The sequence below is a fragment of the Alosa sapidissima genome, chromosome 14 (genome assembly GCF_018492685.1).
Source record: "Alosa sapidissima isolate fAloSap1 chromosome 14, fAloSap1.pri, whole genome shotgun sequence".
NCBI lineage: Eukaryota > Metazoa > Chordata > Actinopteri > Clupeiformes > Clupeidae > Alosa > Alosa sapidissima.
In genome coordinates, this window is record NC_055970.1 from 30,815,029 (window position 1) to 30,839,650 (window position 24,622).

Here is a 24,622-nt window from a genome sequence, read left to right on the forward strand (position 1 = left end):
TATTTTTTTCCTTCATGTGTAGCCCTAATACTCCGTCGTAGCAGACAGACGCTCATGAGTTCATGCTTTGTTTTATCGCTGGATTTTAGCCTATTATGGCAACTGATTGCATTCCAAGCTACAGTCAACTCTAGCAGGCATTGAATGACTGGAGACTTTGTGAATTTATAGATTGACATAATGTGTTGTCTCTGCTATTGCTGCTTTTGATCAGTTAGATTTATTTGCAATCTCATGTGGTGGGCTGGACATAGCATTGAAATGCCCGCCCAGATGTCTTTCCGCCTTGACCCATTCACCCGTTCCGCCTCGGTCTATGTGAAAGGGACAGTCGTTCCGCGATTCTGGTACATAAAATCGCGGCGATTTTGTCAGTGTGAAACTAGAAATGGCAAATTCATCAATTGAACCAAGTTACTTGAACCTACCACCTGAGGAAAGGCTGTAGGCCTAGGCTAGTAGTAGTCAAACTGCTTTAGACAGTTAGAACACATTCCTCCTTAACCATGTCACTTCTGGTCAAAAATAATAATGCAAAAAATGCATTTACTTTATTTCAGTCATTGTGTGGGACAATATATCTCTTTCTTGTGCAAGGGTCAATATTTAAATGCCTATACTGGAAACTTTACAAGCCCTTGGCTAACTACCACAGCTCAGGTATATCACTTTGAAATGGACTTTAGGCCTATAGCAGTCTGTCTTGATTTCAGATTGTATGATTATTGGTAGCATTATTATATAAACACACAGATGAGCTTGTTGACTGTTGTGTTTGGGGACATGAAACTCAATATCTCATTAATTCTCTTTAGAGGCATGTGCCAGATTGACATCAGGCAGTAAGGTCTTAGAATGGTAACTAGCCTAATGTTCATTGACATGACTGGAAAGGCACAATAAGTTGACTACTGCTTTGCAATGTAACACCTGGATGCTTGGAGATGCTGGAGTTCCTGAATGACTGCATTTCAGAGTGTGAAACAATAGGCCTTTTCACACAGAGATAACGCTAAATTTGTCTCGGGGAAACTGGGTAACTTTTGGAAAGTTCTGGCCTGACCAGTTTATGGCAATACGTCTTTCAATATGTGAACCTTTTTAGGAAATGGAAGCTGACAGGAAACTGAAGAGAACCCAATGCTGCAAATACAAACTCATTGGTAAGTTATATGACATAGATAACGTATTTTCCGCTGTTAATTTTATTATCATAGACACAGAGGCTAAAGATAGGCAACTTGTTAGCCTGGTAGTCAGAGGGGTTGACCCTGCACGGCTTCCGTTCCAGATGACTCCCACTTTACGTTGTACTGCGACGGTCCAATGAAGAGCAGCTAGCAACAGTGAAGCTTCAACATTTACTACTTCGCCGATGGGGTGTGTTTTCCCTTAGTAGCCCAGTATAAACAATGATGAAATTAACGACAAAGACATCCTGACATCCACAACATAATCAATGTTGGTCCATCACAGTTTCGGTGACCGACATGGACACAAGTGACAGCAAGGTAAATGGATTTTTTCAGCTAGGGTGCAAAAGTAGTTGCCTTTTCCTAGCCGTGGTTAGCTACGTTAGCTAACATAATATCCGTTCTGCGGTAACATTAACGTCAGTGGGTGACTGTAATTGACCGGCAAAAACAAATGCATTTAGTTGTTTAACATGAAAACATAACAGCAAGATTATGTAATACGGTTAAACTAAATGTGATTTGTATCTGCAAGCTACTACAAATGAGATCCTGTACTAACATTCGCTCTGTGGTATGAGATAGGAACTGGAAACCCACCAGCTAACGTTAACGTTAGCAAACTAGCTTCTGTCACAGAAGCGTCTGATAGGCTATCACTGTATTTATTGGTGTTTCCACGTATGTGTTTTCAAAATGTTGTAATTTCCTGTTGTCATTTTCTAGTTAATAATGCTCAAAATGTGTTGGTATATGAAAGGATCTAACCTTAACGTTTAGTTATTTTGTAAAGCTAACGTTAATGTTTACTAGCTAGCCAGCTAAGTTTTGCATAACATTAGGTAGGTAACGTTATGCCCTCTGAAATTGGAACAGTGATGTTGAGCTATGAGCTTGGGATAAAGTTGGCTGGCTCGCTGACGGCAGACACGATAGTATTTTTCTGACTTGATATATTACGGTTAAGTGTAAGGTTAATTCATCTGGTTAGAACAAATATTTACATCGCAACGAACTCTTCTTGTACAGTTAACGTACAGTGACTATCATTAGCTAGCTAGCGATACAGTAACGTTACTCACTCATGAGTGGCTAACTTAGCTGCTTGTCTTGAAAATACATAGCATCGGGTTAGCTAACTAGCTAACTTACAAAACGGTCTGATGTGAATACTTAATAATATACACGTTACCTAGCTATCAGTAGAGTAAACTGACTTTTGGCTTTACATTCAGCTTGTAGCCGTTAACTCGATGACTTAACTCACAGAGCAATACAGCTGGTGAAGTTATAAGTTAATGATCTGTTGAGAGTTGTCATTGTGTCATGATTAGGAGCGGAAGCCACTAAACATTCAGAGAGAATCATACGAAATTGCTCCTGCTGTTCAGTTATGTTGAACAAATTGATTGAATGGCGTTAATAGGGTAAACTTGAATAATAATTCGAATAGTGTCGTTGCATAAACATGATTAGCTGATTTCTGTAAGTCGAATATCTCATTGTTTTCAAGACATGATTTACGATCAGCAATGCATCTATCTCGATCTGTTTTCTATTTGAAATTGAAGCTAGTGCATTGGTTTCAGATTTTCTTTGTCTTTTGGGTTGTCATTATGTTCTATGGAAAGTGAAGGAGTTTGAGATGGTCTGAATTCCTGTGCTTGTGACTTCCATATTATTTTCTAATTTGGAGCACATGCTCCCTCCCCTTCTGTCTCTCTCTCTCTCCCTCCCTCCCTCCGCCTGTCTTCATGTTCATTTTGTCCCACCTCGCTGTATATTCCTACTGTCACTATACTGTACAAGAACAAGAGATCCTCTGTTCTGATAAGAAAGTGGAAACAATGATGGAGAGACAAAGGGCTGGAAAGACAAATGGCAAATCGCCCACCCTCATCTCCACATCAGTGTCCACTCCGCTCGTCCCCCTGCACATCTGGGGCTGACTTCAGTGCCACCCTGACAATCAGCCCTTTGCACCCAGACACGGACTGCCCCTGCACTGCAGCCTCAAAACAATCAAAAGCCTAACGCTCGCTCTGAATGAAGAATGGGGACAAATCAAAGCTATTCTTCTTATTCATTCTTTCTGAAGTAGAAGAATGCCTTCTTTTTCAGTCGGTCTCACTGCAACACATGCACACCTTTGGAGGAGACACAAGGGCCTAAATGTTTTTTAGCAGCGCATAGGAGGCCTCTGGCACTAATCATGTCTCACCCATAGGCCTACGTATTATGTAATTAGCTTACCTTCTGTTAGCGACCTTAGAATGCTTAGCTTAGCGCTGTGCTTAATCCTGAGGCCACCTCTTTCCTTTTAACAATGCCTTAAAACAGTGCTGCAGCTTTAAAAATTAAGCTTTCAATTCCTAGTGATTTAATGAGCTTTTGTTTCCTCTTATCATAGGTCATTTGCATTTGGTCTTTTGGGAGCTGGTCCCCTTCGCATTATCGACTCTGGAGTTGCACGGAGAGGAACGGTTATAATAACGTTATTTCATATTTTCAGTTCAGGATGTCCAGAATTTGATCCATGGCTGTTGCAAGTCCAGTAGCCCGGCACACAGTCCAGTTGTTGGGCCCAAAGGCTGAAACAGTGCTACCCACAGACTATAGAGCTAGTGAACAATGACTGCCTGTATATAGTTTGAATTATAGATGCATTATGCATTCACAGTAGCTGTTGGGGAAAAAAACGTCCTTTTGTATTTTGAACCCGGTCAACTCAGCTGTAGGTTGATACAGATCAGCAGTGTTAGTGGTGGGCTAGCCCTGAATCTTTGTTTCAGTGGCTTACCATCCTGTCTGATTAGATCTGCTGAATCTCTGCAGCTCTCACCACTGTAGTTTCACCACACCCTCTTCGGTGCTGCTAGCCCACTGGGACAGCCTCTCTGACCCTGCTTAGGCTTTTTGCTGCCCTTTCACCCCAGAATGGCCGCGTTAATGAAAATCTGGTGTCTGCAACTATCCCACTGTTCGATGAATGAAATGTGAAGTGACTTGAAGGTTCATTCAAACTTTGGGTAAATCTATAATAAGGGTTGAATAATGCACACCAGTGAAACGAAGTATCTGGCCCATACCAATGATAAAATTGAAAAAGACATGCACATCCAGGCACAAGTTCATACTAGGTGCTGGAAAGAAAGTGAGGCACAAAAAGTCAGTGCACTATTCTGGGCCCAAACTCATTAAATGGTATCAACACCTGTGACATTCCAGGCCGAGCCCTTCCTCAGGCATGGCCTATATGACACAGTGAACAGCTTACTTAAACAGCTGTGTCGTCTGAACCAGCTCAGCATTTTGTCTGCTGTTTAGCCGACAATGTAAGAAAAGTGTTTCCATAGAATTAGACAGTGCACTGAAAACACAGTCTGTTTAGCTGAGTTATAGTTGAGCTTCAAACACACTGATTGGTACTGACAAGTATATGATTCAATTCCTAAAATGTTTAATGCCGTGCTCATTGTACAGTATGTTTTCAAGAATGTGAGCCTGAATATCTAATATGCTAACTGGTGTAGATGGCTTTTGATGTAGCCTTTAGCTTAAACCTTTGGCAGTTTTATTATATCAAAGTCCTGGCATACCGCTGTCGATGACTATGATGATTTTAGCTTAGAATTTCATGTAGGAAAAATTAATTGGGATGACTAATATTTTCACTTCTTGAAAAACTTGAAAATCCTGATGAAACAACACTAACTGACTAACACTGACAGAAATGACTATACTCTTTCAGATCCATCCAGGCAGAGTGTTACGTGGATTTACTCATGAACTATAGATGGCTATATTTAACCTTAGTTTTCACACAGCCACAGTTTCCAGTCCAGGGTAGTAGGGTGGCTTTGTGCCTCGGGATCTTACTGCTGACGACACAGTCATGACTGACGGAACTTTGCGTTGACAGAACACGGAAGCAGAACCAAGCACTGATTACCATCATGCAAACATCAAGGCAGTGGAGGCCCAGCTCACGCCCCTCTCATGCGTCTGTCTTTCCTCAGTATATTGGGCAATGTTTCCCCCAGTTGTTGTCTGATATGGCTACTTTCTAAAAGCACTCCCATCTTTTGTTTTGGTGATTCCACCTTATTGACAGTGACGTGAGTGTTTTGTCTCTAGTCTTTATCCTGCTGTTACGTAGCTTTGTAAATGATTACTCTCTTCTGTGCAATATTTGGAGTGGCCTGATGTCAACCGGATTTTTATGACTGTTAATGTATGACATGAGTATTGTGTCAGAAGAGACTGTCCATGTCCAGGAGAGCAAAGGTCTCCTTCTGACTGAAGTTGAGCTTAGATGGTGGTGAGTCACTGTTTCTGGTCTCTTCATGATCACCCGTTGACCCTAAGTTTGCTGTAGTTTCAGACCAGTTGAATGTTGTTCCGCTTGCTTCATTCAGACTAGCAAACAGGGCCAGGGAGTAAGATTCTTTTAAATTATTCAGCCCTCTGTCTCGGAAAGTAAGAAATTCCCTTGTGAAAAACATGTAGGGCTCTGACACTTGATTCTAGGTTCTTACCTTAGATGGTTTGGAATTGAAATAGTGTGATGTGAATGAGGGGTGAATTCTCAAGTCACCAGGATAAAAAAGGCATACTTCTGCCTTGAACTCTGAAGGGACAGAAGGAGGAGGGGTTGACATTTGACCTCAGGTCCAGTCCAACTTAAAAAAAACGCACCCAATGCAGCTCCTTTTTTCCTCCGAAAAAGGTACATTCTTTTAGGTCACTGGCATTGACCACATGTGTCACTTCAGCAAAGTGTTTACTCTCTCACCTTTGTTTTGCTTTGTTCTCAGTAGCATGTAGGAATGCCCTGCAAAGGAGAAGGAATCTGTTCTAAATATTTGCTTAAGTGCTGTATCATTATTCAGTACTTTGTCCTCTTGTCCAGTGTGTGGACCAATCTGTGTACCTGCCACACCTCTCTTGTCTTGTGATAGCACCTACTAAAAATAGCCTCTATGCAAACAAGGCTGCTCCTGCTGTTAGTGTAATATTTGTTCATGATTATCTAAATGACCTTGACCTTACCTATAGCAACATTAAAGGAACACGCCTGAAAGGGAACTGTAGGCTAACTGGTGTAACCCACTTCTAGTGACTTATGCTAAGCTAGGCTAATGGTGTCAGACTGTGTTATTGTATGCACAGAGAACAGAAAGGTAGGTGTCCTTTGTTAACTCTGGGGTAGACGGCAAAAAGCTAATCGCTAATCTCCCAAAGAGTTGGCACGCTCCTTTAAGGTTGTGATTTTGACTGATTTGACATTGCTGTTCTGTTCTTGGCCTTAGGATGTGAAGCTTTCTGCCGAAGTGGAGCCGTTCATCCCCCAGAAGAAAGGTCTTGAGTCTGCCCTGGTCACCATGAGCTTGTCCGGAGAGGGTGGAGGGGGTGGTGGAGGCAGCGGGGTCGAACCCACTCCCATCCCCAGTTACCTGATCACCTGCTATCCCTTTGTCCAGGAGAACCAGCCCAATAGGTAAAGGTCCAGCCACAAACAAATCATTGCACGTAAGCCGGTGGGATCATGAAAAGTAGACAGCCATAGGAAAACAGATGTCATGCTTAGGCAAATCTCCTCAGAGGAACGTACAGTTCCTATACAGGCTCAATCACTAGCATCAACAAATCTAAACTTTCTTGAGAGCTTTTGTTTCCAGTATAAAATACTAAGTAAACATATTCCTTTTTCATTCATAAGCTCAGAAGTACAAACTTGATTGTGTTTGTTTGGTTTTTGGCTTTCACAATGTAGATTACCATCAGATGAATCCAATAGTTTACTTGGAAAAATGCCATGGTCAGCTTGGTTTGTAGTTTGTTATGGCAAGGCTCTGGGCTCCCCAGTGGAGAGAGGAGTCCGCTCTGAGGTCGCCTGAGCTCTTGGTGTGATGTGTTATATCCTCAGTGCATCCGCCCTCCCCTTTCCTTCCTCTCCGGTTTGAATACCAGGAAATGCCCACTTTAGAACACTGGCCGTGAAAATGTCTGTCGGATTTTTATCAGCGCAGCGGCACGTTATCTGGCCCAGAGAGTCACCACTGTGTAAAGTCATGCACCATGATGCAGTTTTGAATGATTATCTGATGCAATGATTATTCTACTCAGAAGACAGGATGGATGGCTCATCTTTTTTTTACACAAAGTTATGAACTTTGTAGGAAGTGTTCAAGGGCGATTTGATCATCATTGATGAATTTACTTCACTGTCTGCATTGCAGTGCTGTGGACATCCCCTTACACACCTACAGAAGGCCTGAAAATTAGGATAGTAATTGCAATTTACTAGGAGGAAAAATATGCATCTTGTATGTTCAGGTTCATGTATGTTTGTACACATATAATGTGCTGGTGGTTGTTTGTGTGTCTGATTGTCTGTAGGTCACAGACTCTATACTGAACATGTGCCTGTATTTTTATTTTTTAGAGATGTCAATAATTTTAACAACCTTTGTGTTTATTTGTGAACTGGCCTTGGGTGACATGAAAGGCGCTCTAAATAAAATGTATTATTATTATTATTATTATTATTATTATTATTATTATTCAGCCCTGACACTGACCTCCTGCGTGCTCTCTCCTGTGTGTGCAGGCAGCTCCCCATGTACAGCAGTGACATGCGCTGGCAGCAGCCCAACCCCAGTCCCGCGGGGGGCCCCTACCTGGCCTACCCCATCCTGTCCTCGCCACAGCCCCCCGTCTCCAACGACTACACCTACTACCAGATCATGCCGGCCCCATGCCCCCCCATGATGGGCTTCTACCAGCCATTCCCCACCCCCTACGGAGGGCCAGTCCAGACCGGCGTGGTCAGCCCCGTCTCTGCCGACTGCAACGAGCGCCTGCCGCCCCCCAGCCAGACGTTTGGGGTGGCCGGCCAGAGAGGCAGGGGCATGACCCGAGCTGCTGCTCTGCCGAAGGTAAGACGCCACAACAGACTGGCCATTACAGGGCATTACCAGCTTTTCATTGATGTTTTCTTTTAGTCCAGAAGGAGGTAGAATATATGTGCAGGAAACCGATGTTACATGTCAAAATGTTTAGTAACATGAACTGTGCACAGAGTTGTAGCTATACCAGGCTTGCTCTCTGTGTCTATCCACAGCCCCTGCTTCAGCCAGTGAGAGGGAAGAGAATGCCCCCACGTCGCCACGACGTGGCAGTGCAGAAGGAGGTGGGTGCCTCAGGTCCAGACGGGAGGCCCAAGACGGTGCTGCTAGTGGACGCAGCACAGCAGACAGGTAGGAGACTGCAGACTGCACACCTAAGACCGATAGGGGTTTAACATGATCAGAAAATCCCTGTATCCGTCTTGCATGGAGATTTACTAGAGACTTGCCGAGGCGGCAGAAACCGACGTGTGATATGAATGTATTTATACACTGTGATGCTGTGTTTGGAAGTCACACAGGATGAGACTTAAATATTGGTGGCACTGGTAAGATTCATTTGGCATGTGGTTCCATGCAGGCGTGTTTTCCATGATAAAGCATGTTTTGTAAGATGTTAACAGTGGACCTGGCACTTCTAGCCTCAGATAGATAGATGATGCACTAGACCATTGTAGGAGATATGAACAACACAAACATATTGTGTAAGCTGTGTCACTAGGGTCACATGGTACTAGGTAGGAAAACATGCCATTGGGTGTGCTGCTCAGTAGTGACGCGTTTCAGGCTTAAGGTTTTACCATCATAAGGGGGGAAGTGCCAACCTGTTCTGGTGAATTCCTGACCGCTGTGCTCAGAGGAGGAGAAGCGATGAGAAGAATGCGATCCTTCCAGTCTGGCGTGATGTGTGGCAGGAAACGATACTGATGATCTGCTGCTCTTGCTTCTCAACAGATTTCCCCGGCGAAGCTGCAGGACGGAATGTGCCGGAGTGTGGCAGCCCGCAGTCGTGGAAAAGCAAGCCGCGCCGCCGCCGGTCCTCCCACCCCGGCGAGTCGTCCAGCGAGCAGGGTGCCAGCGAGGCCGACATCGACAGCGACAGCGGCTACTGCAGTCCCAAACACAACCAGGCGGCGGCCCACGCCAGCGCTGCTGCTGCCGCGCCCCTGCTCCCCTCCTCCCGGCCCAACGAGCCCCCCGCCGCCGCACCCATGGTACTGCCCCCACCATATCACTCGGACACATGGTCACACACACACTGAGCACTGATCCTAATCACTAGTCACAAACTGATTTCTGACTATCACAAACTGATTTCCCGATATTTTGGGGCCGATTGGCGATGTACGATATATATCGATATTTTAAACAGAAAGAGCTAAGTGTTTCGTATTCACTCAACATGACAATTATGACAACACAACCAGCTTTAATTAGAATAATTTCAGACTGCTCTAACACAGCTGTGCAAAAAAGTGTAAACAATAACATAGGCCTACCAATACCAGTAGGCATAGTAGGCTACAGCTGCTCTTATAAAGCTGTGCAAAAAACAAAAGACCAATAAGTTGACCCTGACTGACAACACAGGCCTACATTGTACTGCACAACGCAATATTTTGGGCACAAAAATATTGCAGTGGCCTACTGCAGAAAAAAAAATGCAGTTTTTTTGTCACACAATGCAGTTTTTTTACCGTAAAGGTTTGATAGGGCCTACATGACAAGCAAATGTAGCCTATGATGGCCTAGACATGTGTAACTTGCTATCGATAACAATTAAATTGTTTTAAACAATTAGGCTACTTAAACAACGTAACTGTCACTCACCAAGAGTGTGATAGACGCTACCGTCATTTTGTATGCGTTCATTACCATTTTTGCATGTTCCGGTTCGTAAAAAAAAATCCCTATGCACGATTGAATGGGGTTTCGGGAATCATAAAAAATGATGCCCCTGACTGCTCGCGAGTCCCCGCGTGCATATCCTCTTAATAAAATCAGCGTGTAGGTTATCTCCCTGAGGACTTTAGATCTGCTATATCTGCTAGGCTATGTACCAAAAATGACATTTACCGTGAGTCGAAGAGCTGTAAACAGTGTTGTAACTTAAATCTGCATGTACAAAACCGCTTGGAGCTCCAGTGGAGTTTTGATTTCACAACGAGAATTCTCGGTCTAGCCGTTGATGTGCAGACGGAACTAGGCATCAGTACCAACCTCTGATCACGGTAAACAAAATCTGACTCAGTGTCCGTCATGTTTGAAAGTTTGTAGTGCTGCGAGGGAGAACGTGCACACGCAGGGGCGCAGTTGAGCAGAGCTGCGGCTATCTGAATGGTCTGAACACAAGTGGCTTTGATAAAATGTCCCATTATTTGACATAATACCGGTATTACGATATTGTCTCAACTACATATCGTTTTTAAAAAATATATCGGTCGTAGTCGTAATACCGATATATCGCCCAGCCCTAGTTGCAATGTGGGAATCAGTATATTTATTCAGTGGTGGTTGTGGGGTTGCGTATTTAGTCAAAATGGTGGTCCCTGGTTCACAATCAGTTGAAAACACCTGCACTAGACCTTCACATCACATGATGCACACAGACAGTGGAAACTTAAGTGCCTTCAACTGTTCATTTGTTATGGGATATTATCACCAGGTCTTACAATGGTGCAAAGTACGGTGCCCATGTTACCTGGTGCTCTATATACATAGACCTTGAGTGTCCTCTCAAGGGGAAGAGATAATGAAATGAGCCTGGTGTTTACTTACGCCTCATAATCCCCCCTATTTAATTCGTCAGATGACCCTCACATATGACAAGATCAGCATATTTGAAAATGTGTTTGAGAAATGCAATCAAAGCTCATCAAATATGAACTCTCTTCTGACAGGCAGAGTTTGTGTAGATCATCACATTTCATCACTGTGTTTATTTTCCCACAGGCTGTTGAAGCTGGTGTGATGACAGGTAAGGCTGTTGACTTTACAGACGTTTTTATTGTTGTAACAGTGCTGCTTTGTTGTCCATGGCGCACTGACGGTGTCTGTGTGTGTGTGTGTGTGTGTGTGTGTGTGTGTGTTTATGTGACAGCAGTGAGCTGGGTGAACGTGGCCTCCCAGGCCAGCCAGAAGCCGTGGGGAGAGCGGAGCTCTCCTTTCCACAGACCAGCCAAGCCGCCCGAGCAGAGGAGCTTCTCCCAGGTAAGAGACTATTGCATTTGACCTCTGCTCTCCACTACAAATGGGACATAGCAGCCTTTATTTAATGTAATGCTAAGAATCCATGGTAAATGAAAAATATAATCTACATGGAATGATGTAGTGTGTTGGCAGCAGCTACTTTGGTTTTCTCTCCAGCTGGTCTGAATGTGTGTGTACTCTGTAGGATCTCCAGGTGGGCTTCCAGGGTCGTGGCTCCCCGATGGGTGCTGCCTCAGACAAGGGCGTGTGTGGACCAAAGAGGCTCCAGCAGGGCACGGTGCAGCCCGCACCTCAGATCCCCGGCACCGAGCTCACTCCTGAGCCCCTCTACTTTGCGGTGAGGAAAAGCTATGAGGCGCATCAGTTTACCCAGATGGATATCTAAGCACAGCACTGAATTTAGGAGAAGTAGGGTTTTTGTTCTTTAGTTGTTTGTGAAGCTTCTGTGTTCTAAGGTTTCTCTGTTTCTATCATCAGGATGAAGATGAGTTTCCTGAACTGGCCAGTGGTGAGGCTCCTGCGCGGAGTAGACCAGAACCGGTCCAGCCCAAGATGCCCAAAGGCCTGGTGAGTGGGTCTGGTGGCCTGGCAGCACCAAAACACACAACAGCACCAAAACACACACCAGCACCAAAACACACACCACCACCTTGACCTCTGCCTCCCCTTGTGTGTTTTTATTTTCAGCTGGAGAACCTGCCGGAGAACTCGCCCATCAACATCGTTCAGACGCCCATCCCCATCACCACGTCCGTCCCAAAGCGAGCCAAGAGCCAGAGGAAGAAGGCGCTGGCCGCTGCACTGGCCACGGCACAGGAGTACTCAGAGATTAGCATGGAGCAGAAGAAACTGCAGGTCAGCAGACTGCCTCTGACTTTTAATCACAAAGCAAAACAAACAGCACACTGAGGGAGTGGCCTCAACACAGGAGCAATGCTGCCATAATGAAGGGCATCCTTCTGGCCCTACTGCTACCTCTAGTACTATTACACTGTTAATCAATTAAAGTGTTATCTCATGACTCTGGAATGTAATGTCATTAATGGCAATATGTAGAAGTTAGAATGCATTTCATCCGTCTGTGTGTCTGTGTGTCTGTGTGTGTGTGTGTGTGCTCCCTCTATAGGAGGCATTGACCAAGGCTGCAGGGAAGAAGAGTAAGACTCCAGTACAGTTGGACCTGGGCGACATGCTGGCTGCTCTGGAGCGGCAGCAGCAAGCCATGAAGGCCCGGCAGCTGACCAACACCAAACCGCTGTCCTTCACAGGTACGCCAAGCCACTCCGCCGCACAGCACTGCACACACGCCAGGTAGCTAGTGGAGGCCTCGTCAGGAATCACAGGAAAATCACTGATCGGCTGTACTGTGTCGTCTGTTAGTCTCCATTCCAACACTGGACTTCCAAACGTGGCCGTGGTTTATGAGTTGGCAGAGATGTGTTTTTTTGGGTTGGTGAGATTGACAAAAGTTTCCTTTGTGTCTGACCACCAGTTGGCACTGCGGCCCCCTTCCATGGCAAGGAACCAGCTGGCAAGACAGCAGCGGTGAAAGGACAGCCCTACGCTGCCCCCCATAACATGCTGGACTCCTCTGCTCCGCGCATCAAGAGGGGCAAGGAACGGGAAATCCCCAAAGTCAAGAGGCCAACGGCCCTCAAGAAGGTAACGAGCCCTGTGACCCTAGCACAGGTCAGCCCTTCAGACAGAATATCTCATCTGCATTGCCACACTAAGCCAGACAGTAATTCCGGCATGTTTGTAACAAAATTCTGACGTGATGTAGGTTTTGCTTGTAGAAGTTCAGCGCAGTTCAAAAAGAGGCACATTTCACACACTTTGCTTCGCTCATTGTTTTCCATGCATATTCTGTACTTAATTAAAAGAAGACATAAAAACCAATGACTTGATGTGAGTATTCTCAACCGAGCTGCCTCTGTCCCCAGATTATTCTGAAGGAGAGAGAAGTGAGAAAGGGCCGCTTCTCTGTGGACCAGAACGCCGCTGGTCCAGAAGAGCAGGGCGATGACGAGCTTCACTTCACAGACGACCTCTCTCGAGACGGCGTCTCACAGGAGGGTGAGTACTCGCGCAGTGCCAGTCAAACTCGCATGAGGGTCTTCACGGGACTTCACGGGACTTCTTAGACGTTTCAAAGTCACTTGACCTGCTCTTACAGTACCTTTGCTTCCTGTTGCTTTGCAGAGAACGGCCTGAGCATGCCCAGTGACGCCTCGCTGTCTCCGGCCAGTCAGAACTCGCCGTACAGCATCACGCCTGTCTCCCAGGGTTCCCCAGCCAGCTCCGGCATTGGCAGCCCCATGGCCTCCGCCATCACCAAGATCCACAGCCGCAGATTCCGAGAGTGAGTCAGACTGCCCCTGGCCTCCAGCGCCACTGGTCAGCACAGCTCCCTTGCAAACCCCTCAAGTAGAGAGAGGACAAGGCACCATGCCCCTGTCATACGGTCTCTCTGAACTGAAGACCTCAGAACAGGCCTGTGTGGCTGGTATCAGATCCCTGCTTCATGACATTGTCATGCTTTAGTTCATCAGAAAGATGATTGTTCTGATCATTGGTGTTCTTCACCAGTCCTGTCCATAGGGGCGGTACATCTCTCCTCTTATCTGTAGATGCTCATGAGTGCCAGAGTTTTTTGTTCTAAAGTGGCGGTGCGCACTGCACACAGTGCTGAATTGTGCAGTGTGTGGGGCGCCGATGAGTGGCACGTCCTGCGCTCCACAGCACAATGTATGCCACGCTTTACAGACCCTGCTTTGTCTCCCAAAAATGTCTGCCGCAGTGAGCCCATTGTGCTGGCCAGGGCCCTGTCGCTCAGCTCCTGCGCTTGAACAATCGCTGGACGCCCACCGCGGCTCAGGCCCTCAAGCTGTGGCTGCCTCCCGTCCGCCTTACTGAGCAGGATTAAGATAACTGAGCTGTACATGAGTAAATTAAGTCCTCCATTGTGCATAATGCACACCAAAATGACAGTTGCTCATGGAAATTATTACATTACATTTTTAAATGGCATTGTACATTTGTTAGTAGTAGAATTCTCTATTTATGGTTGTTGGATATATCAATCAGTTTTGCATTATCTGTTGGTAGTCTTTAAATATCCAAGCAAAGACATGGAAGTTAGGGGGTAGCCGTGGCCTACTGGTTAGCGCTTTGGACTTGTAACCGGAGGGTTGCCTGGCTAGGCATGACTGAAGTGCCCTTGAGCAAGGCACCTAACCCCTCACTGCTCCCCGAGCGCTGCTGCTGTTGCAGGCAGCTCACTGCGCCGGGATTAGTGTGTGCTTCACCTCACTGTGTGCTGAGTGTGTTTCACTAATTCACGGATTCGGATAAATGCAGAGACCAAATTTCCCTCACAGGATCAAAAGAGTATATACTTACTTATACTTAAGTGTACACAGCGTAGTAAGTGTAAAGGAGTGTTATTGGCTCTCTGTTACAGCCATGACCCTTTAACATGTTCTTGTTGCTCCAGGTACTGCAACCAGGTGCTGAACAAGGAGATTGACGAGAGCGTGACGCTGCTGCTGCAGGAGCTGGTGCGCTTCCAGGAGCGTGTCTACCAGAAGGACCCCACCAAGGCCAAGGCCAAGAGGCGTCTGGTCATGGGCCTCAGGGAGGTCACCAAGCACATGAAGCTGCAGAAGATCAAGTGTGTCATCATCTCCCCCAACTGTGAGAAGATCCAGGCCAAAGGTTGGACTCACCTAAATGTTCAAATGACAAAAATGTGTAATTTGTATGTGTAATGTGTGTAAAGTAGTAGAGCTCTCCCCCCTCTAATTTAATCTTTCCATTGGCTTTTTAATTTTTTTTTTTTTACAAATTCCTTCTAATTGGGACAGTACGTCACAGTATGATTTAGTAAGAACTTTTAACAGAATAAATTGAAGAAAGTAACAGTAACTTTGCTGATTGCAACAAGAAACATTTCAAATACCGTTCACAAGAGGGCAGTGTGCTCCATTCAATATGACTGTGGCACAGGATGGCTGCCTTGTGTGTGGGAAAAGATTCAGAAACACGTGAATGATTACTATGTGTTGAAACAGGGGGTCTTGATGAAGCTCTGTACAATGTCATTGCGATGGCGAGGGAGCAGGAGATTCCCTTTGTGTTCGCCTTGGGCCGGAAAGCACTGGGCCGCTGTGTCAACAAGTTGGTCCCGGTCAGTGTTGTGGGCATCTTCAACTTCTCTGGAGCAGAGGTATTTAATGAAACACACTCACACATCTCTCTTCTTTTTTTAACACCCTCTCTCCACACACACACACACACACACACACAGATACACTCTACAGTGGGCAGTGATTCGACTTGGCCAGCTTCACTCGCGGTTCGCGCGTGGGATCACGCGGTATCACGCGGTATCACGCGGTATCACGCGGTATCACGCGGTATCACGCGGTATCACGCGGTATCACGCGGTATCACGCGGTATCACGCGGTATCACGCGGTATCACGCGGTATCACGCGACTTTAATTTGTATTTTTCCAGTGAGACGCTGCAACAACCCAAACAACCGGTAGATGGCTCAAGTGAGCAGGGTGTCTCGTAAAAAGAAATGGAGCCTGGAAAACCCTACACAGACTTCACTACAGACTTTAGCAGACTGGTTTAGAAATAATTTAATAGCCAGAAATATGCCTGCCCTAATAAAGAAATATTTGGTTAACTGCGAGTGAATCCCGTTTGCAGCCGTAGAAAAAACGCAGGACAAATTAAACATTCTGGTTTTCTCCGAGTGCAACGATGATAGACAGACATCATTTGGACAAAATATAGAGCATAATAACCTCCGTTGCTCAGCCAAATGCCTTCCTGTTACGTCCTGTTATCACGGAGTTACAGGCGATAAACGATTTTTGATGGTCACAAGTTTACTTCATTAGCGGTTTATTTTATTTTTTTGATTATTAAAAAGTGTTTTTCATTTAAAGGTTTGACTTCGTGCTTATTCAGTAGAGCATCCTGAAGATCAATAAAGTATCTATCTATCTATCTATCTATCTATCTATCTATCTATTTAGTGCTCTCCCCAATCCCAGACGTTCACATTGCATGTTTGTTTGTAATGGGTGCAACCGCGAGATAGGCTATGCGTTTGACGGCAATGAGTTGTTAACAGACATGAACCAAGACATATAGCCCAGCAGCAATCTAGGGACTGTTCGTTATTTATTGAAGGGGCCACCGGAGGAATTTTGAGTGCTTCAGTTGCAAGTTGCATGACCCTCTCTTGCCTGCTAGAAATTGTTCAATGACCCTCCGACATGACCCTCCCCTGCCAATTGTCGCTGTCTTCCGCCCGCGCCACAGCCACACACTGTGATAACGTTCTTAAATCAATCTTTCCCGTGAGCTTGCATGCTACCAGTCCTTCCTTTTCAAATGTGTTGCGCCTGTTTGCACAATTTCACAAATAATCATATGTGATTAATAATATGACAAATAATCCCTGTGCACGGGGACCGAAACAATGCATGCCAACTTTTTCCGTGTTTATCACGTATTTTAACTTTCCCCCGCTGTCTTGCCGTTTTAATGTTTTCCCGTAGAATATCCCATATTTTAATACTCTCATAACAGCCCTGCCATCGGGCCTGTCTCTGTGTTGCCCTGTTGCTACCCCTTGCCCTTCCAACGAAACAGATGTCTTCAAATCATCGTTTTCCTTGCTTGAAGATGAACTTAGAGTGATGTTAACCTATTTAAGTTTAACGGCGTGATTGTCGTGAGAGCACGATTCATTGGCGCTTGCATGTTCGGCCTTATGTCTATGTGCGCACCTGAGGCTACTCAGCTACAAGAGAAAGAATTTCCCCTGTTTGTATGTTCACTGCAAGTTGGCCTAAGTGACCTTTCTGTGAAATAAGCAAATGTATTTGTTCAACTTTATGAAGCATAATTACACATAGGCTACTTGGAACATAATACATTTAACAAAGGACAGATGTATGTTGCTAGTGACAAAATATTAACTTTCAGTGTTTTACGATGTCTTTGTCATGGGGAAGTGTTTTTCCCCATGCATTTATTCTAGGTTACTGTCAGTGACTGACGCGAGAGAAGCGGGGTCTGTGTTGTGTTGCGTTGCGTTAATTTATTTTCATTGGGCATACCATGCCGTGCCGTCCACAGCTCTTCAGTTCTGACAAAGCCAAAATTACTCCTTTTGAAACAATGAGTGCAGGAAGTGCGTTTGTATGGTTATATTGCTTGACGGGGGGGATCCCAAGCAGCTTTCAGCCATCTACTTTGAGAACATTTCAATTCACCCGACACTAATATATATATATATATATATATATATATATATATATATATATATATATATATATATAATAATATTCAAAATGTTGAAAACTATTTTGCCATAGCCTATAAAGCAGTTTAATTAAATGGAATGTTAGTTGTAAACAAACAAGCTACTTGGTGAGGCTTGGCCTCACAGCTCGTGTCTTAGATGGCAGGAAAAATCTTCACGATAGGCCTATTAACTAACCACCCGATTCATGTTGGCTGGGGGAAAGGGGAGCCATCAGACATTTGTGCCCAGTTAATCCCGCCCTGCCCCCAACAAATCACACCTTCCCACCTCTGACAGCTTAAAAGAAGTCAAGAGGACTCCTTACTCACAGACCTATTCACAAACCTGCGGCATTTTGCCGTGTTTTGAAATCCTATGCAGCTACAGGAGCTTCCAATCGTGAGGATTGGAGCAATTTTGCATTGTAGGCATAACTAACATGCAATAATGCCGCCAACAACAGCCAAAACTAGGCTAATCATTGTCAACATGTAAATTAAATGTAACATTATTGTGAATCAAATTAAAATGTTCTCTTTTGCAAACGTAGGCATAGTAACAGAATTATTTAATAATGTTACAAAGATACTACATCAATCCGTATGTTTCATTAGGCTACTAGGTTGTTTTGCCTTGATTCATTTAGGCTAGGCCTTTTTATTCAGGGCCGTATTCACAAAGAATTTTAAGGCTAAAAGTAGCTCCTAACTGGCGAATTTAGGAGCAACTCCTAAAAATAATGGGCGTGTCACTCCTAACTTTAGGACTCCTAATTTTTTCACAAAAAGTAATTCACGAAACATTTTAGACCTAAAAGTAGCACCTAAGTCTGGGACGGCTTAAGTCGAGAGGACTCCTAACTCACTAAGACCTATTCATAAACAGCTTTTTTGTGGCATTTTACGTTGATGTTTTGAAATGTGTAGCCTATGCGCAAACAGGAGCTTCCAATCTCGAGGGAACAATTTTGCATTCATAAAAGGGATGCAATAACGCCACCAACAACAACCAAAACTACTCATTGTTAACATGTAAATGAAATGTAACGTTTCATTGTGAATCAAATTAAAATGTTCTCCTCTTTGCAAACGTATACCATATGGTGACAGATTAATTTAATAATTTTGCAAAGGTAGGCTACTGCATCAATCCATAGGCCTATGTTTCATTAGGCTACTAGGCTATTTGTTTTGCCTTACTCTTTATTCATTTAGGCTAGGCCTTTTTATTCAGTTATTAATCATCTTCCGTCCTTCGCACTACTTGTGTAGCGCACGCATTCTCCGACCCGTCACCTGTCACTCATCATTGGAAGAGAGGTGTTTGGAATTCCCGCTTTACAATCGTCAGCCAATCAAGGTGGTCACTTCAGTCAAGCTCGTGCATGAGTAATGACGTCATCCATAGCCACGAAGACTCACTCCTAGTTTAGGAGTTGTCTGAAAGGCTTTGTAAATAACTTTTAAGAGAAAACTCCAAGCTAAAATCTTTAAGTGCGATTTAGGAGTAGCCTACTCCTAGTAGTAAGATAAAAGCCTTTGTGAATAGCCTACGGCCCCAGTTATTCATCATCTTCCGTCCTTGTGTAGCGCACGCATTCTGAGACCTGTCACCTGTCACTCATCATCGTAAGGAAGGTGTTTGGAATCATGCCCGTGTTACAATCATCAGCCAATCAGCCAATCAAGGTGGTCACGCTTGCCCATTTACCCAAATTAATGGTCGAATATTAATTGATGTGCGTAGGGTACCAAAAACATCTTGCTCGTAAAAAAGCATCATAACGCACATTCTGGCGGGTCTGTTATTTACTGTAGGCTGCGCAAACCACAGACCTTTATTTTGGGCATTCATTCATTCATTCATTCAACCTTTATTTATTCTCGGAGGGTCATTGAGGGAAGCCCTCATTTTCAATGAGGCCGAGATTACAGAAGCGAAGCAAAGCGCTCCACAAACAAGACAACATTCGAGGCCTTCTGTTGAAGAATTTTATATAAAGCCTGCGCTAACAGTAATCCTCCTGCCCCTGATAGGCCTACCACAGCTGTGGATAGTGTGGAATGTTTAAGTAATAACACAATTCAATTCAATGTGTGTCTCAATTGTCCCCCGCTGACCACCTCACACATTTCTCTAGATTTTGCAACGAACTTACATGACACAATGCCATAAAATATGCCAGTTTTAGGACACAGAATAATGTTTGTAATGATACCAGGTAGGCCTACGTTTAACAGTAACAAGTGTAATGAGCTATTCATTGTCGAAGGTGCATGGTGAAGTGAAATTCTTACTTTGGAAAAGTAAGTCAAGGGGCATGACTGATGATAGTGGAGATAACGTGTTATCCTGAGGCTTTTGCAAGTCAGCATCTTAGACGGTAGTCTATTAAAAATATAAGTTTTCGATGTCCCAAACGGAGAGCCATACTTTATTGTTTTTAACGATCTCTATGCTACTCACAGAAATGTAGGCATGGGGACATGATGAAGTAGGCTATCCAACTGTCGTGTGTTAAATTATTGTGATTACAAGCCAGTGGTTTTCAAACATTATGCGTCACTCGGACATCTAACTAAATGCAACAGGCTCATATCGTCCTCGCATACGCAAAATGAGGATCAGTGTTTTGTCAAATTGCAAATAGCTATTCGTTTTACGATTTCTTTATGATGGTATGAAGTGCTTTTTGTATAGGCTACTATCTTAATCTTGGAATATGGGGAGGGAAGTGGCGCGTCTGCAGTCAGCCAAATATGAATGTAATTCTGCGGCATAAAGCAGATGTATTTGTTTATTGTACAGAAAAATAAAAATGACATGTCAAGCAGTCAATTGACTACATTGCAGTCAAGAAGAAGGGCAAATTAAGACACTGTTTTGATTTTGCGTAGTTGCGTTAACCCCAACACTGACAATAACATAGACAGCAAATTAAGATATTTTTTCGTTTTGTGGAGCGGCACCGTGTAGTCAAGCCTTAAGCCATACCCAAATAGCCTTAATCGAGGTAATGTTTAATTACGATTTATTTTGTTATTGAATTCGTAGGCTGGGATTCCTCTCGGTAACAATTACGTTTAAAGGTAGCCTAGCCTCTTGCTTTTTCAGAAGGGACGGCAGTCAGGCTACTGACAGAGCGATGTACAGTGGCAGAGCGACGCACAGTGGCTGAAAGTGGTACTAAAGCTTCACGCAGCTTCACGCCTCGTAATGCGCGACTGAAGTGGCCATTTGAAAGCGATGCCCACTGTACATGGACATGCATGAATAGTTCTGTGTGTGATTTCGTTTTCTCAGATCATGTCCAGTGTTAAATGGTGGGAGCATCTCAACCTTCTCTTCCCTTTGCTGTGCATCCGCAGGGTTTGTTCAACGGGCTGGTGTCCCTGACGGAGGAGGCCCGGAAGGCCTACAAGGACATGGTGTCGGCCCTGGAGCAGGAGCAGGCTGAGGAGGCCCTGAAGAACGTCAAGAAGGTGCCACATCACATGGGCCACTCACGGAACCCGTCCGCCGCCAGCGCCATCTCCTTCTGCAGCGTCATCTCCGAGCCCATCTCTGAGGTCAACGAGAAGGAATACGGTACGACTCGATTGACTGGTTTAGATTAGAGTGATTGAACCTCCTATGCGTTTTGGCTGCATAGTGGGGAGATTCTATTTAAGACAGTATGGCACATATGAGTTTACACTCTGTGTGCTAATCATAAGATTATTGATATGATATTTACATGTTTCTATCTGGTATTCCCTAGAAACCAACTGGAGGAACATGGTAGAGACTTCAGATGCGCTGGAGCCTATGGAGAATGAGCCCAGCAGCAAGTCCACCAGCAGCACATCGGCCCCTAAGGACGTAGAGGGTCCAGCGGTGGCCAGCGTCAGCTCCGCACCTTCCACATCCCAGACTAGCCTCCGGGCACCAGCAGCCGCCGAGGGTAGCAAGGAGGAGGGCAGCGCCAAGACGGACGACCGTCTGGAGTTGGCCTCGCAGCAGAGCACGGAGACGGGCTCGCTGGACGGCAGCTGCCGGGACTTGCTCAACTCGTCCATCACCAGCACCACCAGCACGCTGGTGCCGGGCATGCTGGAGGAGGCCGACGAAGAGGACGAGGAGGAGGACGACTACACGCCCGAGCCCATCTCCGTGGAGGTGCCCTCACTCAACTGCAGCCGCATCGAGTCCTGGGTCTCCAAGACGCTGGAGAACCTGCAGCTGGGCAAGACCCAGGACAGCACGGAGGACGACGAGGAGGACGATGATGATGATGATGACGAGGAAGATGAGGAGGAAGAAGGCGCGGCAAGCGAGGAGGAAGACCTGGAGTCCTCGGAGGTGGTAGAGGTGGTGCCGGACGACAAAGAGGCCCAGGAGGCCAAAAAGGTTGTGGGCTGATGGACTGGGTTCCTCCTCCACTCCATTTTCTCCTTCTCATCCCCTCCAACTCTTCCCAGCACCCCCCCCCCCCTTCAAGCAACCAGCAGCTTCACAGCCTTGAACAGCAGTGTCTCTGGATCCAAACCTAACATGATCTCAGGAAACCGACCAACTTACAGTATGAAACCAAACACACATTTGAAAAAAGCAAACACACACACATACACATACATACAAAATGCTGAGCTGTAGCTGGAGAGCTAATAGGGACCTCCATTAGTCCACATCTCCACCACCCCCATACTTGAATTAGCTTGTATTGACTGACATTTTCAGTGAGGTATTTCAAAGGGAATTTGCGAGTCCCTCAAGACCCCCTTCAGTTTACTAGTTGGAAGTAACTTGTGGACTTATGTGAAGTATTGCACCAGGAATGCTTGGTAGCTGTCTTGAAGGGACTCCATGATGGGGTTCCAGCTCAGTGGCCCAATGATCGAGCCATTCGCTACTCCAGTCTCTTGATCTGTCTTCATCATAAATGGTGGGTTATTAGCTATGTTTGGGGAAACGTGGGCTTTATTTGAGCATATGTTTGTTCTTGCTCAGCCAGCGGTTCTTTAGCTGATTAGTTGCTGTGCTTCACCCATTAATTTATTCACTCATGGTTGTGTGTTTACTGTCAGACAAACATGGGATGACCTGTTTTCATTTAAATGGGGAGTATAGATGCATGCAAGGTTTACCCTTCCACTAATGATTATCCCCATTAAAAGGGGACTCTGTGATAGAGATGTATGACCATAATAAGTGCAAGTCATTACTTTCAAAATCATAGTTCTATCTGAATTCACTTGGTGAATTTTGTAAAACTTTCACAATTCACATTTTTTTTTTTGTTGATGGTTTTATCTCAAATAATGTCTGTTTGTGTGACAATAGTTTGAGGTTGGTAATATAACTAATGAAAACTTAATCCAGAACAAATATGTCTTGATTGTACATACCATGTATAGGTTGTTATAATAGGTAATCTGTTGTATTTATCTTGCGTGGTTAACAAGCTATCTGGGGATGTTTTCTGTGTGCTTCGTTGCTTGTTCATTCTCCCTCTTTGCTGGTTTATTTCTCCAGGTCATGGTACTGAGTCACAATTCTGTGGCGTTACCGTTGGCAAACGTATTGGCCTGTAAACTGGCATTATAGATGGTCATCTTAACAAATTTGATGTACAGTAGGCAGTGTATAAAATGATGATGAATGCTTATTATAGCAGCACCTCTTGATTTGAGTGGGCGCAGCATGCAGACAGCGGGACTGGACCAAGGCTGGGCTGACCTGTGTGGGGAGACAGTGTTTGTGTGTGTCGGCAGGGGCCCCCTAGCACCTACTGGAGCTGCAGCCTTGCCCAGGACATCTCCGCTCTCTCCACACACACCACTGGGTCCTGATAAGACCCACACTCTGCTCATCTTCTCTTTTCTTTTCTCTTCTCATCACCTTCTTTCTTTCCTCTCATCAAACTTCCTGTCTCCTCAAGACCACATTTGTTGTCTTTCATTTTGAGTTCTTTCTCCTTGTTTTGTTTTAGTTGCCACTATGCCTGGATAACTCTGCCACAGTGTTTGCTACTGAGTTGGCAGAAACACCTGTTTTAAGATGTGACTGCAAGAGGTGTGTATTTCTAGATTTTATAGTACCAAATGTCTACAAGACAGTCACATTTTGTATGTCACCTCTATTGGAACACTGCCTTGGTAGAACTGTGGCGGAGTTAAGCACGTCTTATGGTCGCTGTCTCTGATGCAGTTCTCTTTCTTCTTTTCTGTGTTTTTGAATGCAAGTATTATTATGGATTTGGAAAACAAAGCAATGGTGTCAAGCTAGTTAAGTTCAGTAACAGAATCAGTGATTTAACCCATCTTGCTTGTGAGGAAATGGGCAACGAATCCTGACAGGAATAATGAGTTTAAAAAATTGGAATGATGAGGATTAAGTGTCATATTTAAAATATGAACTTATCACCAAATTTTAAATATATTTTGGTAGAACCTTCAAATTTTATGATGATGAATGAAATGTTACAGAATCAAAATTGTGAGACATATATTTCATCATGCTCAGACATAATGGCAAATGCTCCCATGTGAACAGTCTAGTTAAGTGTTGTGCAATACCATGGCTCTGGAACAGTAAAATGTTGTAGACATGCCAGTAAAAAAGTGAAGGTCTTCTGTTTGATAAAAGGTACTATATGTTGTAGGCTTTTTGTCAACACTCTATCCTTTTGTTACCATGTGTCTAAAGTAATGAAAGCAAATGTGTTCTTTGCACTATGTAAATAATAGTAAACAACCTCTTGTAACTAATGTGAAAAAATGGTTCTATGAAGTACCTTTTTCAGTGTGTGGCTGTTCTTTATATTACTATTTAAGAGTTGCTCTTTAAAACTGTACAGCACTAGTAACATGTAGATGCCTCACATATCTAATTGTAATCTTAACTATCTGACTTATCGTTAATGATAATAAAATGTTGTTTAAAAAATGTGCAAAGCCCTGTGTATGATTTGCTATGTGGACATTGCTTTTGTGG

General features: G+C 44.5%; 1 protein-coding gene across 5 annotated transcripts; it reads left to right on the forward strand.

The window, feature by feature from the left end:
- The first annotated feature begins 1,076 nt into the window (after positions 1–1,076).
- secisbp2l (SECIS binding protein 2-like) lies at positions 1,077–24,576 on the forward strand. 5 transcript variants are annotated; one of them, XM_042061616.1, is made up of 18 exons: positions 1,077–1,163; positions 6,506–6,693; positions 7,807–8,134; positions 8,278–8,455; positions 9,059–9,318; positions 11,057–11,081; positions 11,205–11,314; positions 11,499–11,651; positions 11,792–11,881; positions 12,002–12,169; positions 12,441–12,582; positions 12,807–12,976; positions 13,258–13,390; positions 13,517–13,676; positions 14,811–15,031; positions 15,388–15,542; positions 21,016–21,235; positions 21,408–24,576. In XM_042061616.1, the coding sequence occupies exons 2-18, from the start codon at positions 6,578–6,580 to the stop codon at positions 22,046–22,048; spliced, it is 3,270 nt and encodes a 1,089-aa protein (XP_041917550.1). In that variant the 5' UTR covers positions 1,077–1,163; positions 6,506–6,577; the 3' UTR covers positions 22,049–24,576. The 5 variants fall into 5 exon arrangements, with proteins under 5 accessions (XP_041917550.1, XP_041917547.1, XP_041917548.1 ...); XM_042061613.1 differs by lacking the exon at positions 1,077–1,163 and adding an exon at positions 1,293–1,511; XM_042061614.1 differs by lacking the exon at positions 1,077–1,163 and adding an exon at positions 1,293–1,511 and having other exon boundaries at positions 11,208–11,314.
- The last annotated feature ends 46 nt before the right edge of the window (positions 24,577–24,622 follow it).

Bases quoted from the DNA above. Each gene is read 5' to 3' on its own strand.
- secisbp2l (XM_042061613.1), top strand. From the start codon at position 1,491: ATGGACACAAGTGACAGCAAG. The intron at 11,315-11,498 runs GTAAGAGACTAT...TGTACTCTGTAG, and splicing joins AGCAGAGGAGCTTCTCCCAG to GATCTCCAGGTGGGCTTCCA. The intron at 15,543-21,015 runs GTATTTAATGAA...GTGCATCCGCAG, and splicing joins TCAACTTCTCTGGAGCAGAG to GGTTTGTTCAACGGGCTGGT.